Raw genomic sequence first — 15,798 nt, 5'->3', positions numbered from 1 at the left:
TTGGTCATTGTAAGAGATTTAGTCCAACAACATGTCAACCTAACTTGGTCATTTGAAGAGATTTAGTCCAACAACATGTCAACCTAACTTGGTCATTTGAAGAGATTTAGTCCAACAACATGTCAACCTAACTTGGTCATTTGAAGAGATTTAGTCCAACAACATGTCAACCTAACTTGGTCATTTGAAGAGATTTAGTCCAACAACATGTCAACCTAACTTGGTCATTTGAAGAGATTTAGTCCAACAACATGTCAACCTAACTTGGTCATTTGAAGAGATTTAGTCCAACAACATGTCAACCTAACTTGGTCATTTGAAGAGATTTAGTCCAACAACATGTCAACCTAACTTGGTCATTGTAAGAGATTTAGTCCAACAACATGTCAACCTAACTTGGTCATTGTAAGAGATTTAGTCCAACAACATGTCAACCTAACTTGGTCATTGTAAGAGATTTAGTCCAACAACATGTCAACCTAACTTGGTCATTGTAAGAGATTTAGTCCAACAACATGTCAACCTAACTTGGTCATTGTAAGAGATTTAGTCCAACAACATGTCAACCTAACTTGGTCATTTGAAGAGATTTAGTCCAACAACATGTCAACCTAACTTGGTCATTATAAGAGATTTAGTCCAACAACATGTCAACCTAACTTGGTCATTTGAAGAGATTTAGTCCAACAACATGTCAACCTAACTTGGTCATTTGAAGAGATTTAGTCCAACAACATGTCAACCTAACTTGGTCATTTGAAGAGATTTAGTCCAACAACATGTCAACCTAACTTGGTCATTTGAAGAGAGAAGTGGGAGCACATGAAATGAAATAAGATGTAGATTGGTTGAATCAAATAAGATGTATATTGGTCCTAAATCAAATAAGATGTACATTGGTCCTAAATCAAATAAGATGTACATTGGTCCTAAATCAAATAAGATGTACATTGGTTAAATCAAATAAGATGTACATTGGTCCTAAATCAAATAAGATGTACATTGGTCCTAAATCAAATAAGATGTACATTGGTCCTAAATCAAATAAGATGTACATTGGTTAAATCAAATAAGATGTACATTGGTCCTAAATCAAATAAGATGTACATTGGTCCTAAATCAAATAAGATGTACATTGGTCCTAGATCCAATATACATAGACTGGACTCTGTCCTATGCAGAGAAGAAAGTTGTTTTAAACTGAACGTGTTTTAGTACCAACATAACATCGGGCACGCGCTTTCAAAACCACGTTGTACAAAGCTCGCGCAAAAAACTCTAAGAAAGCTAATTATATAGACAGCGAAATTAAAGAGCAAGATCAAAGAACTCCTAGTCACGTGTTGTATCCGGAGGTCACATGACTAGCCAGTGAAGTGGACGGACTTGACAGACCACAAAGAGTTTGCTGTGCGCCTTAGAAAATGACAGTTTATTACGGTCCAATGAAAAGCTGATTGCTGGACGACAAGGGGAGGGAACTGGCTGGCCCATATTTAAGAAGAATTAATGGACTTGTCTTGTTGACATTAACCTAAAGTAATGTTGAATCTTAACTCTGAGACACTAGTGAAAACCGTGTTGTAGATGAACAGGCTCTATTAGATCTAGAGTCTTGCTTGAGACACCACATAGCTCTCTCACATCCTTAATGACTGATTGATATGTGAATTCTCTCATTACAATGACAACTTATTTGACACAGAAACTTCCTATTTCCTATCTTAACAATAACAGTCCCTTCTATTTTCTGTCGTTGTCAGTTTAGTAGTGTGGAGACATGAGGCGCAAGACTACATTATAATGTCAGATAGTTAGGGATGTTTATATTTTCGTGCGCATGTAGATCTCTATATTGGAGTAGTACGGCTGGTTCAGTGCGAGACGCTATTAGCAGGAACAATACAAATGTGCACTTCTTACGTTTTGTTCAATGAAAGAGTGAAATGTTAATGAGCTTGTAGATTAGGGAGGTGTTTAAAGTCTTGTGTCTTGATTATTTAGATAGGTTTTTTGGGTTTGTTTTATTCTTTGCTGCTTAGGAATACATTTTTAAAAATTTGCTCATAACAATGAAGTAAATTCCAGTTTTAGAACACACTAGCTGATACCCGTGCTACGCTATTGTTGGTATACTATATATGCTTGAGGCGACCAGACTGAGAATATGGCGGAATAGGTCTCTTAATCTGGCAACAAAAATCAATGTTTATAAAGCAGTGTATGGCTCTGAGACCTGTGTGCTCTATCGAAGGCATTAAGGGCTCCTCGAACGCTTCCAACAAAGGTGCCTTCACTTCATGATCGCTGACAAGACTACATTATAATAACCATGTTCTGCTAGAGGCCGGTGTGGACAGTATAGAAGCACTAATTACCATTCGGACAGCTGAGCTGGGTCGGACACTTATGAAGACGACCGTATGCTAATAGGCGATCTTCTTTGGCGAGCTTAAAGGAGGACCGCGTAACAGAAGTGCTCTCCCCCCCCCCCCTTTTCAGCCTTAAGTGCTATAAAGATCACCATTTCGCCCTCACTGACATAGAGGAAAGTAGCTGGCAACAGAGGGTCTCTGAAAAGGGAGAGGTCTCACAAAGGCCGCTGGACACACATTTGAGACTTTAAGAGACGCCATTAGTGAAGACAGGCGCAGGAGACGAAAGGAAAACTTAAATATAACCGTCAGCGGACAACGGCTTGGTCTGCACGAAAAGTTTGCAGGTCGCAACTGTGTCGGCATAGTCATGTCAGTGAACGCCTCCTTAGTCTTTTCAGACATTGCCATGAATGTACCGGGCAGTTTGCCCAGACCACTCTGAAACATTGCCATGAATGTACCGGGCAGTTTGCCCAGACCACTCTGAAACATTGCCATGAATGTACCGGGCCAGACCACTCTGAAACATTGCCATGAATGTACCGGGCCAGACCACTCTGAAACATTGCCATGAATGTACCGGGCCAGACCACTCTGAAACATTGCCATGAATGTACCGGGCCAGACCACTCTGAAACATTGCCATGAATGTACCGGGCAGTTTGCCCAGACCACTCTGAAACATTGCCATGAATGTACCGGGCAGTTTGCCCAGACCACTCTGAAACATTGCCATGAATGTACCGGGCAGTTTGCCCAGACCACTCTGAAACATTGCCATGAATGTACCGGGCAGTTTGCCCAGACCACTCTGAAACCCATCAATACAACGTTCCCCCACCCCAACACAATTTTCTAGCCCACCCACCCCCCTCAATTCTCTGTCCTTTTTTTTTTTGGTTTCTTTCATTCTACAAAAAAAGGGCCCGCAACTTCTGTTATAGAGTATGCACAAACACTACTTAGGCCCATCACTTTGGCCAGTGTATATTCTAATGAAACGGCTGTCCTTGAATTCTAAAAGTGCATAGCTCTACCTGCTACACGTACTACGCTACCTGCTACACGTACTACGCTACCTGCTACACGTACTACGCTACCTGCTACACGTACTACGCTACCTGCTACACGTACTACGCTACCTGCTACACGTACTACGTTACTGTTGAATTGTTGGTGTATGTGTGTACATCACCTTGAATACTTTTAAATCCATCACTAAAACGGCCCGCATTACTAGAACACAGCTAACACAATTCTCTAGCCTTAAAATTCTATAAATCCTCTTTATTTTTTTCTCTTTCATCCTTCATCCGAACGACCCACAAACCCCCAATCTGTTATAGAGTATGCACAAACACTTCTTAGGCCCATCAGTTGTAGTCTTCTGATCTCCCTACATTCTAATACACCCCCCCCCCCAATCTGTTATAGAGTATGCACAAACACTTCTTAGGCCCATCAGTTGTAGTCTTCTGATCTCCCTACATTCTAATACACACCCCCCCCCAAACACACACACACACAATCACTATTTAATGAAACGCCCGCTCTGTTTGGAACTTAATGTATTACAATACTAGCTCTGTTTGGAACTTAATGTATTACAATACTAGCTCTGTTTGGAACTTAATGTATTACAATACTAGCTCTGTTTGGAACTTAATGTATTACAATACTAGCTCTGTTTGGATCTAAATATATTACAATACTAGCTCTGTTTGGAACTTAATGTATTACAATACTAGCTCTGTTTGGAACTTAATGTATTACAATACTAGCTCTGTTTGGAACTTAATGTATTACAATACTAGCTCTGTTTGGAACTAAATATATTACAATACTAGCTCTGTTTGGAACTTAATGTATTACAATACTAGCTCTGTTTGGAACTTAATATATTACAATACTAGCTCTGTTTGGAACTTAATATATTACAATACTAGCTCTGTTTGGAACTTAATGTATTACAATACTAGCTCTGTTTGGAACTTAATGTATTACAATACTAGCTCTGTTTGGAACTTAATGTATTACAATACTAGCTCTGTTTGGAACTTAATATATTACAATACTAGCTCTGTTTGGAACTTAATGTATTACAATACTAGCTCTGTTTGGAACTTAATGTATTACAATACTAGCTCTGTTTGGAACTTAATGTATTACAATACTAGCTCTGTTTGGAACTTAATGTATTACAATACTAGCTCTGTTTGGAACTTAATATATTACAATACTAGCTCTGTTTGGAACTTAATATATTACAATACTAGCTCTGTTTGGAACTTAATGTATTACAATACTAGCTCTGTTTGGAACTTAATGTATTACAATACTAGCTCTGTTTGGAACTTAATGTATTACAATACTAGCTCTGTTTGGAACTTAATATATTACAATACTAGCTCTGTTTGGAACTTAATGTATTACAATACTAGCTCTGTTTGGAACTTAATGTATTACAATACTATCTCTGTTTGGAACTTAATATATTACAATACTAGCTCTGTTTGGAACTTAATATATTACAATACTAGCTCTGTTTGGAACTTAATATATTACAATACTAGCTCTGTTTGGAACTTCATATACTCTTACATCTTTTGTTTGGTCAGTCAGAGATCTAGAGAGGCAGCTTATTTAGAATAACCCTTCATTATAAAGTGTAGTATACACCCCATCTCCCCCCCCCCCAAAAAAAAATGTAGGCCTACACACACTCACATTTTTAATAGGTCCTTATATTCTCTGTACCATTTTTATGGATTTTAATTTTGCTTTAGAATAAAGGACTACTTGCAGATCTAAATCTAGTTGTTTTAAAATTGTTCTACATACACACGCGTTCATACAGATGTAAAAACACATTTGATAATCACAATGGTCTAAAGATAATCTCTAACATTCACTCTGACAATTTAAGCATGACATTTAAGATCTAGATCTGCGAACAAATAAAACTTTATAAACAAACTCTCGAACGTATACTAGAAAGTAACGCACCACAAACGTTTGAATAAGTCACACCGCTACTGAAGAGGAAGGAATTATTTTGTTGTACTTTAGACATTCAAATGTCGGCTTTCAAAGACATTGTTGGAAGAAACTGCGAATGTAAAATCGTTTTTGGATAATTGAACCACCGCGGTTTTGATCTTGAAAATGGCTTAGTTGTCCTAGATGCAAAGTAAGAGATAACATTTTAGTATTTTAGCTGTCCTAGATCTAAATGTCCTACATCCAAAGTAAGAGATAACATTTTAGTATTTTAGCTGACCTAGATCTAAATGTCCTGCCTGTCCTAGATCTAAAGTAAGAGATAACATTTTAGTATTTTAGCTGTCCTAGATCTAAATGTCCTAGCTGTCCTAGATCTAAAGTAAGAGATAACATTTTAGTATTTTAGCTGTCCTAGATCTAAATGTCCTAGCTGTCCTAGATCCAAAGTAAGAAATAACATTTTAGTATTTTAGCTGTCCTACATCCAAAGTAAGAGATAAAAGGTTACTATTTTATCGTCCATGGCAAGTAAAAACAATTAGTGATTATTATGAGTGAGTGGGGGTGAAGACTGGGATTTTGAATTTTGGGATTTTTATGGCACCCCTGACCTTAACATTATCTGCCCCACAGATCGCTAGGTCTGAAAGGGAAACTTGACTTTTATGAGTGAGTGGTCAAGACCAAGAATTGGATATTGTAGATGCCAGTAGAGTATGTTTTACTAAGGAACTCTGTGGACTATTGACAATGAACAGAGTTTGGGTTATCTATGGCAGAGAACAAGCAAGCAAAGAGGCTGAGTTTTAATCTAGCCTACACTTGCAGCTTCTAGACAGCATACAAATAACTGTCCTTATTATTGTCTTGATTTCACATTATAACTGAATCCGGATGAAGTTCAAAGGTTATGTGTGTATGTACAGTATGTCTTGTACCTCGATGTCAATGATGTAGTCTCTAAGAAGTAACACTCTGGTTGACTTACCTCGCCGTTATGTACTGGAGTGATCAGTTGTCTCTCTACCAGCATGCGATATCCTGTCTCTAGGGCCTGACAACAAAAACAAGCTGTGATTTGTCACACATGTTCTTCTATTCAACTAATAGCATAAACAAGACTGTTATTAAAGGCTGCTATTTGAGCAATGTAGTTAGGTTTACATACAGAACCCCATGATGGACTCACATGGATATATAGGACAATGTGTTTAGAGGTAGGCCTACTAGTAGACTTATATATGCAATAGGTAGAGTTCTTGTAAAATAAACATCAATAGAGTTCCTGCTTCTATCAGTCCCATCCAATCCGGTATGTTTATTTTTTTTTAAACTATACTAAATCAAAAACTAGTAAATGGTCCAGGTCTTGAGGTCATCTAACATTCCGTAATGCATTAGATAGTTTGTCTATATTGAACGCCACTAAGTAGGTCCAGGTCGAGGCTAATCTAACATTCTTGTGTATAAGTTCAGAGGTCATTGCACCCTGAACCAACAACTTTGATATTTCCAGTGTCAGCTGTAATGGCCAAGTTGAGATAATTAGCCAGCGTTTCATGACATGTGAATAGATGTCAGGGTGACATGTCTGACAGGTACTGGAAAAGAAGGGGGAGAGGGGCCTGGTAGTAAGACAAGTTGACCTTTACTGCCGCTGCTGCTCTGGTTTATGTTAGAGTCTACAGTAGCAAGTCAACACTATACTAAACAGAAAAAAAAAAAAAAAAATTGTCGGGATTGGAAGAGGAAAAAAAAGGAGGGGGGGGGGGACATCTAAAAGTGCAGATCCTGATAGTGCTTTACAACAGAGAAGGGGGGGGGGTGGAGATCTAAATGTGTAGATACTGGTAGTGCTTTACAACAGAGAAGGGGGGGTGGAGATCTAAATGTGTAGATACTGGTAGTGCTTTACAACACAGAAGGGGAGTGGAGATCTAAATGTGTAGATCCTGGTAGTGCTTTACAACAGAGAAGGTGGGGTGGAGATCTAAATGTGTAGATCCTGATAGTGCTTTACAACAGAGAAGGGGGGGTGGAGATCTAAATGTGTAGATCCTGGTAGTGCTTTACAACAGAGAAGGGGGGGTGGAGATCAAAATGTATAGATCCTGATAGTGCTTTACAACAGAGAAGGGGGGATCTAAATGTGCAGATCCTGGTAGTGCTTTACAACAGAGAAGGGGGTGGGGATCTAAATGTGTAGATCCTGGTAGTGCTTTACAACAGAGAAGGGGGGGTGGAGATCAAAATGTATAGATCCTGGTAGTGCTTTACAACAGAGAAGGGGGATCTAAATGTGTAGATCCTGGTAGTGCTTTACAACAGAGAAGGGGGTGGGGATCTAAATGTGTAGATCCTGGTAGTGCTTTACAACAGAGAAGGGGGTGGAGATCTAAATGTGTAGATCCTGGTAGTGCTTTACAACAGAGAAGGGGGGTGGAGATCTAAATGTGTAGATCCTGGTAGTGCTTTACAACAGAGAAGGGGGTGGAGATCTAAATGTGTAGATCCTGGTAGTGCTCTACAACAGAGAAGGGAGGGGTGGAGATCTAAATGTGTAGATCCTGGTAGTGCTTTACAACAGAGAAGGGGGGTGGAGATATAAATGTGTAGATACTGGTAGTGCTTTACAACAGAGAAGGGGGGTGGAGATCTAAATGTGTAGATCCTGGTAGTGCTTTACAACAGAGAAGGGGTGTAGAGATCTAAATGTGTAGATCCTGGTAGTGCTTTACAACAGAGAAGGGGGGGTGGCGATCTAAATGTGTAGATCCTGGTAGTGCTTTACAACAGAGAAGGGGGGTGGAGATATAAATGTGTAGATACTGGTAGTGCTTTACAACACAGAAGGGGGTGGAGATCTAAATGTGTAGATCCTGGTAGTGCTTTACAACAGAGAAGGTGGGTGGAGATCTAAATGTGTAGATCCTGATAGTGCTTTACAACAGAGAAGGGGGGTGGAGATCTAAATGTGTAGATCCTGGTAGTGCTTTACAACAGAGAAGGGGGGTGGAGATCAAAATGTATAGATCCTGGTAGTGCTTTACAACAGAGAAGGGGGGATCTAAATGTGTAGATCCTGGTAGTGCTTTACAACAGAGAAGGGGGTGGGGATTTAGATGTGTAGATCCTGGTAGTGCTTTACAACAGAGAAGGGGGTGGAGATCTAAATGTGTAGATCCTGGTAGTGCTTTACAACAGAGAAGGGGGGGTGGAGATCTAAATGTGTAGATCCTGGTAGTGCTTTACAACAGAGAAGGGGGTGGAGATCTAAATGTGTAGATCCTGGTAGTGCTCAACAACAGAGAAGGGAGGGGTGGAGATCTAAATGTGTAGATCCTGGTAGTGCTTTACAACAGAGAAGGGGGGATCTAAATGTGTAGATCCTGGTAGTGCTTTACAACAGAGAAGGAGGTGGGGATTTAAATGTGTAGATCCTGGTAGTGCTTTACAACAGAGAAGGGGGTGGAGATCTAAATGTGTAGATCCTGGTAGTGCTTTACAACAGAGAAGGGGGGTGGAGATCTAAATGTGTAGATCCTGGTAGTGCTTTACAACAGAGAAGGGGGTGGAGATCTAAATGTGTAGATCCTGGTAGTGCTCTACAACAGAGAAGGGAGGGGTGGAGATCTAAATGTGTAGATCCTGGTAGTGCTTTACAACAGAGAAGGGGGGTGGAGATATAAATGTGTAGATACTGGTAGTGCTTTACAACAGAGAAGGGGGGTGGAGATCTAAATGTGTAGATCCTGGTAGTGCTTTACAACAGAGAAGGGGGGTAGAGATCTAAATGTGTAGATCCTGGTAGTGCTTTACAACAGAGAAGGGGGGGTGGCGATCTAAATGTGTAGATCCTGGTAGTGCTTTACAACAGAGAAGGGGGGTGGAGATCTAAATGTGTAGATCCTGGTAGTGCTTTACAACAGAGAAGGGGGGTGGAGATCTAAATGTGTAGATCCTGATAGTGCTATACAATAGAGAAGGGCGGGGTGGGGATCTAAATGTGTAGATCCTGGTAGTGCTTTACAACTGCGAAGGGGGGTGGAGATCTAAATGTGTAGATCCTGGTAGTGCTCTACAACAGAGAAAGGGGGGTGGAGATCTAAATGTGTAGATCCTGGTAGTGCTTTACAACAGAGAAGGGGGGTGGAAATCTAAATGTGTAGATCCTGGTAGTGCTTTACAACAGAGAAGGGGGGTGGAGATCTAAATGTGCAGATCCTGGTAGTGCTTTACAACAGAGAAGGGGGGTGGAAATCTAAATGTGTAGATCCTGGTAGTGCTTTACAACAGAGAAGGGGGGTGGAGATCTAAATGTGTAGATCCTGGTAGTGCTTTACAACAGAGAAGGGGGGTGGAAATCTAAATGTGCAGATCCTGGTAGTGCTCTACAACAGAGAAGGGGGGGGGTGGAGATCTAAATGTGTAGATCCTGTTGGTGCTCTACAACAGTGAAAGGAGGAGGTGAGCAATTGTGACGATACGAAACTTGCATGCAAAAGTTCATTTGAGTTTTTCACAGCAAATCGTGGGAAACTTTAATTTTCAACTTATACAATTATTTTCTTGTCCATCCATAACTAATTTCTTTTAGGATTTATCTCCCCTCGCACTGTTTCTCACGGGACGAATCTCAACGTAAAACATTAACTAGCTTCTCTAGGGCTAACTTTTAATTTTTGACCGCTGGACAGGTGACCAGCACACAATAGTCGCTGCACCAGCGCTACACGCAGCGGCCTAATAACTTTTCACACCTATTTCTCCCTCCCCCCCCCTCCCGCAGGATACGCACCGCCCTAAGAATAGCATTGCACTCGGGCTGGACAGATACATATTCGCTTAAGACTTACTCTCACGGTAGGCTACGAATATTGACCATAAATCTGACCTGACGCCTGACATCTCCGGTACATCGATACATGTGAGAAAATCAACTAGATATCTTCCCCACCCGTTAAATGAAAAGTCCCAACTATATATAGAGAGGAACCAAAGCATTCAAAGTTCAGTCTCCTCTGTTAGGAAATTTATTAGTGAGGTTTCATTAGGGACAAACGGGTAAGTGTAAACATTTTACTATACTTATTTTATCTTATAGGAATGTTGAGTACACATTAGGACACAACCACGTTCCCCGTCATTACATTATGACTTTATTATGTATGTACGTTGTGCTATTCTATGTCAATGCTATATCTTCATATAGTATTATTAATGCCGCTATTGTTGTCTAAGTTTGAAGCCATAGTTATTATATTTGATTTGTTATGTTTCATCCATTCCTGTATTTTAGTGATTGATGTAAACAATAACCTTTCTTGAATCTAAGTACTGTCTAAGAACTTAGATCACAGTGCTCTAAACTTACAGAGCCCATGTGAAATTAATCATTTCACATTTCTATTATATCCCTCATACATATTATTATGTCTCACATGCTTGTGAACTTATAGTTCCTTAGATGAGTTTCATTTTGATTAATTATATCAAACCCTTCTACTGTATCTCGATCCGTAGTATTCTATTTTCATCTTATCCTTTAGTATATAACATGCTCATTCCCCATTGTACTCTAACTGATTGCTTATCGTCGTAATCAAATTTAATGAATGAATCTTGACTAGTATCATCCTACATTGTATGATGACACATTTATTGTGGTTATCTTACTTGTATCTTTTTGTTATTGAGTTATATGCATGCTTTGATATTTTATACTTAATTGTCTTAAATGCCCTATTGGGATTGATACCAATGCCTGTATCTGAATGATTGCAAGGCATATGGGAATCCCTACTCAATGCCTTTAGGAGGTTCCTAATTGTCTGTCTTATCCCCAGCCTGGTTGCTACCCCCGATTGCTACACCCGACTGCTATAACTACCAGATCTCCTCCCAAAGCTGTAACCGGAGCAGACCACACCAGATACCCCTCCCCCCACCCATTATATACCTGTTAGCAAGAAGGCATTGCCTACTGTTCTTGGTCTTAACATATTGCCCAGTGTCCACAGTGCCTTATACTGCCCATTATCATCTGCCCAGTACCCGGCCCAAACTATCCACTGCCCAATAGCTATTGCCTAATGCCGACTGATTAGAGCAACCTTCGCTGCAGAAGATAAACTGGTGTCGAGTTGGCACGGCTCTCTACGAGCTAGAGACCACAGCTGAGAGATCACCCCACTAATACTTAGTCTGCAGCACCAACCCTCTCTACGGCTAAACAGGCAGCGGCCTCACCCTAGAGCCAGTTTGCCTATAGCATAGAGAATATCCCGAGCCGACGTCCTAAGACAGAGCCGGATGACTCATCCTTCTGAGTGCCAGTCCTTCGACCGCCAGAAGACGACCCACGGGCTAGCAGCTAAGAAAATAAGTAGCCAGACATAGGAACATTCTTCTCTTCCAATCACTCAATAATTAGCAATCCATGATGAGTAGTTATGTTAGATATTAACACCTTCATTTCATTTCTTAATTATAATTTTATCTGATCATTTATCTTTTGTAAACTTTCATTTATTAAATTATTTTTATTTATGAACTTATAATATTGGTCTGTTCTTACTGTTAGTTGCGGTGTGCCTGTACAAAATCTTATATGTGAGCGAGATAAAAATAATATAATTTCCCCTAGACTTATCTTATCTTATATAATACAGACGTTACTTCAAAAAAGAAGATGATTACGTCCTACGCGTCATGCATTTAGTCATGCATATTAACCAATGACTTAAATTCTGCCAAGTCACTGGTTTTCCTGGCTAGCTCAGGCAACCCATTCCATGCTCTAATAGCACTAAGGAAGAAGGAGTATTTGTACAAATTTGTCCTAGCATATGGGACGAGGAATGTGCAAACAAACAAGCCAAATATTAACATAATTAAACATCTCGTCACAGCAATACAATTAGTAAACATTTTTTTTTTCAAAAATATATTTTGTGATACATTTATGTTTCAATAGATAGTATTCTACTATATGTATTTAGCAATTCTGGACTGTGTATCAACAAAAGGAATCAAAGAAAAACTTACTAAATTTGTGAGATATACAGCAAGCTGACCTCGTCTGAAAAATATTCAACAAAATGTAAACTTAATGACACTATGTAGTAATAATTAGACAATTTAAAAAAAAAAAAAAAAAAAAAAAAAAAAAAAAAAAGTGTGTTAGCTTTTCTGTGCATGTTGTGATATTGAGGAATGAATGATGTATATAGTCAGGTAAAGAAATAATTAATGTATGTAGTCATATTTAGGCATGACTCGTGTAAGTAGTCATTTTAGGAACGTCATTTAGGGAATAAATAATGTATATAGTCATATTTGGGGATAAATAATGTATGTTGTCATTTAGGGAATAAATAATGTATGTAGTCATGTCTGGGAATAAATAATGTATGTTGTCATTTAGGGAATAAATAACGTATGTAGCCATTTAGGGAATAAATAATGTATGTAGTCATGTCTTTTCTGTGCATGTTGTGATATTGAGGAATGAATGATGTATATAGTCAGGTAAAGAAATAATTAATGTATGTAGTCATATTTAGGCATGACTCGTGTAAGTAGTCATTTTAGGAACGTCATTTAGGGAATAAATAATGTATATAGTCATATTTGGGGATAAATAATGTATGTTGTCATTTAGGGAATAAATAATGTATGTAGTCATGTCTGGGAATAAATAATGTATGTAGTCATTTAGGGAATAAATAATGTATGTTGTCATTTAGGGAATAAATAACGTATGTAGCCATTTAGGGAATAAATAACGTATGTAGTCATGTCTGGGAATAAATAATGTATGTAGTCATTTAGGGAATAAATAATGTATGTAGTCATTTCGGGAATAAATAGCGTATGTAGTCATGTTAGGGAATAAATAATGTATGTAGTCATTTAGGGAATAAATAATGTATGTTGTCATTTAGGGAATAAATAACGTATGTAGCCATTTAGGGAATAAATAATGTATGTAGTCATGCTTGGGAATAAATAATGTATGTAGTCATTTAGGGAATAAATAGCGTATGTAGTCATGTCTTTTCTGTGCATGTTGTGATATTGAGGAATGAATGATGTATATAGTCAGGTAAAGAAATAATTAATGTATGTAGTCATATTTAGGCATGACTCATGTAAGTAGTCATTTTAGGAACGTCATTTAGGGAATAAATAATGTATGTAGTCATGTCTGGGAATAAATAATGTATGTAGTCATTTAGGGAATAAATAATGTATGTAGCCATTTAGGGAATAAATAACGTATGTAGTCATGTCTGGGAATAAATAATGTATGTAGTCATTTAGAGAATAAATAATGTATGTAGTCATTTCGGGAATAAATAACGTATGTAGTCATGTTAGGGAATAAATAATGTATGTAGTCATTTAGGGAATAAATAATGTATGTTGTCATTTAGGGAATAAATAACGTATGTAGCCATTTAGGGAATAAATAATGTATGTAGTCATGCTTGGGAATAAATAATGTATGTAGTCATTTAGGGAATAAATAGCGTATGTAGTCATGTCTTTTCTGTGCATGTTGTGATATTGAGAAACGAATGATGTATATAGTCAGGTAAAGAAATAATTAATGTATGTAGTCATATTTAGGCATGACTCGTGTAAGTAGTCATTTTAGGAACGTCATTTAGGGAATAAATAATGTATATAGTCATATTTGGGGATAAATAATGTATGTTGTCATTTAGGGAATAAATAATGTATGTAGTCATGTCTGGGAATAAATAATGTATGTAGTCATTTAGGGAATAAATAATGTATGTAGCCATTTAGGGAATAAATAACGTATGTAGTCATGTCTGGGAATAAATAATGTATGTAGTCATTTAGGGAATAAATAATGTATGTAGTCATTTCGGGAATAAATAACGTATGTAGTCATGTTAGGGAATAAATAATGTATGTAGTCATTTAGGGAATAAATAATGTATGTTGTCATTTAGGGAATAAATAACGTATGTAGCCATTTAGGGAATAAATAATGTATGTAGTCATGCTTGGGAATAAATAATGTATGTAGTAATTTAGGGAATAAATAGCGTATGTAGTCATGTCTTTTCTGTGCATGTTGTGATATTGAGGAATGAATGATGTATATAGTCAGGTAAAGAAATAATTAATGTATGTAGTCATATTTAGGCATGACTCATGTAAGTAGTCATTTTAGGAACGTCATTTAAGGAATAAATAATGTATGTAGTCATGTCTGGGAATAAATAATGTATGTAGTCATTTAGGGAATAAATAATGTATGTAGTCATTTCGGGAATAAATAACGTATGTAGTCATGTTAGAGAATAAATAATGTATGTAGTCATTTAGGGAATAAATAATGTATGTTGTCATTTAGGGAATAAATAACGTATGTAGTCATTTAGGGAATAAATAATGTATGTAGTCATGCTTGGGAATAAATAATGTATGTAGTCATTTAGGGAATAAATAACGTATGTAGTCATGTTTGGGAATAAATGATGTATGTAGTCATGTTTGGGAATAAATAACGTATGTAGTCATGTTTGGGAATAAATAATGTATGTAGTCATTTAGGGAATAAATAACGTATGTAGCCATTTAGGGAATAAATAATGCATGTAGTCATTTAGAATAAATAATGTATGTAGCCATTTAGGGAATAAATAATGTATGTAGTCATTTAGGGAATAAATAACGTATGTAGTCATTTAGGGAATAAATAATGTATGTAGTCATTTAGGGAATAAATAATGTATGTAGCCATTTAGGGAATAAATAATGTATGTAGTCATTTAGGGAATAAATAACGTATGTAGTCATGTTTGGGAATAAATAATGTATGTAGTCATTTAGGGAATAAATAACGTATGTAGTCATGTTTGGGAATAAATAATGTATGTAGTCATTTAGGGAATAAATAACGTATGTAGTCATTCTGGGAATAAATAATGTATGTAGCCAGTTAGGGAATAAATAATGTATGTAGTCATTTAGGGAATAAATAACGTATGTAGTCATGTTTGGGAATAAATGATGTATGTAGTCATGTTTGGGAATAAATAACGTATGTAGTCATGTTTGGGAATAAATAATGTATGTAGTCATTTAGGGAATAAATAACGTATGTAGCCATTTAGGGAATAAATAATGCATGTAGTCATTTAGAATAAATAATGTATGTAGCCATTTAGGGAATAAATAATGTATGTAGTCATTTAGGGAATAAATAACGTATGTAGTCATTTAGGGAATAAATAATGTATGTAGTCATTTAGGGAATAAATAATGTATGTAGCCATTTAGGGAATAAATAACGTATGTAGTCATGTTTGGGAATAAATAATGTATGTAGTCATTTAGGGAATAAATAACGTATGTAGTCATGTTTGGGAATAAA

The 15,798-nt window shown here is 37.4% G+C and overlaps 1 protein-coding gene across 4 annotated transcripts in view; it reads right to left on the bottom strand.

Moving 5' to 3' along the window:
• LOC106070672 (transmembrane protein 135-like) overlaps nt 1-15,798 on the bottom strand; it is a 68,787-nt gene that overhangs the window by 37,358 nt on the left and 15,631 nt on the right. For all 4 annotated transcript variants that reach the window (XM_056034116.1, XM_056034119.1, XM_056034120.1 and 1 more), the window contains 2 exons: nt 12,429-12,462; nt 6,370-6,435 (listed from right to left, as the gene is read on the bottom strand). In XM_056034116.1, coding sequence (XP_055890091.1) covers nt 6,370-6,435; nt 12,429-12,462 — 100 coding nt within the window. The remainder of the gene's footprint in view (nt 1-6,369; nt 6,436-12,428; nt 12,463-15,798) is intronic.

Source organism: Biomphalaria glabrata, chromosome 6, assembly GCF_947242115.1.
Source record: "Biomphalaria glabrata chromosome 6, xgBioGlab47.1, whole genome shotgun sequence".
In the NCBI taxonomy this organism is placed as follows: Eukaryota; Metazoa; Mollusca; class Gastropoda; family Planorbidae; genus Biomphalaria; species Biomphalaria glabrata.
The sequence above is the reverse complement of the archived record's forward strand: the minus strand, read 5'-3'. Positions and strand labels throughout refer to the sequence as shown.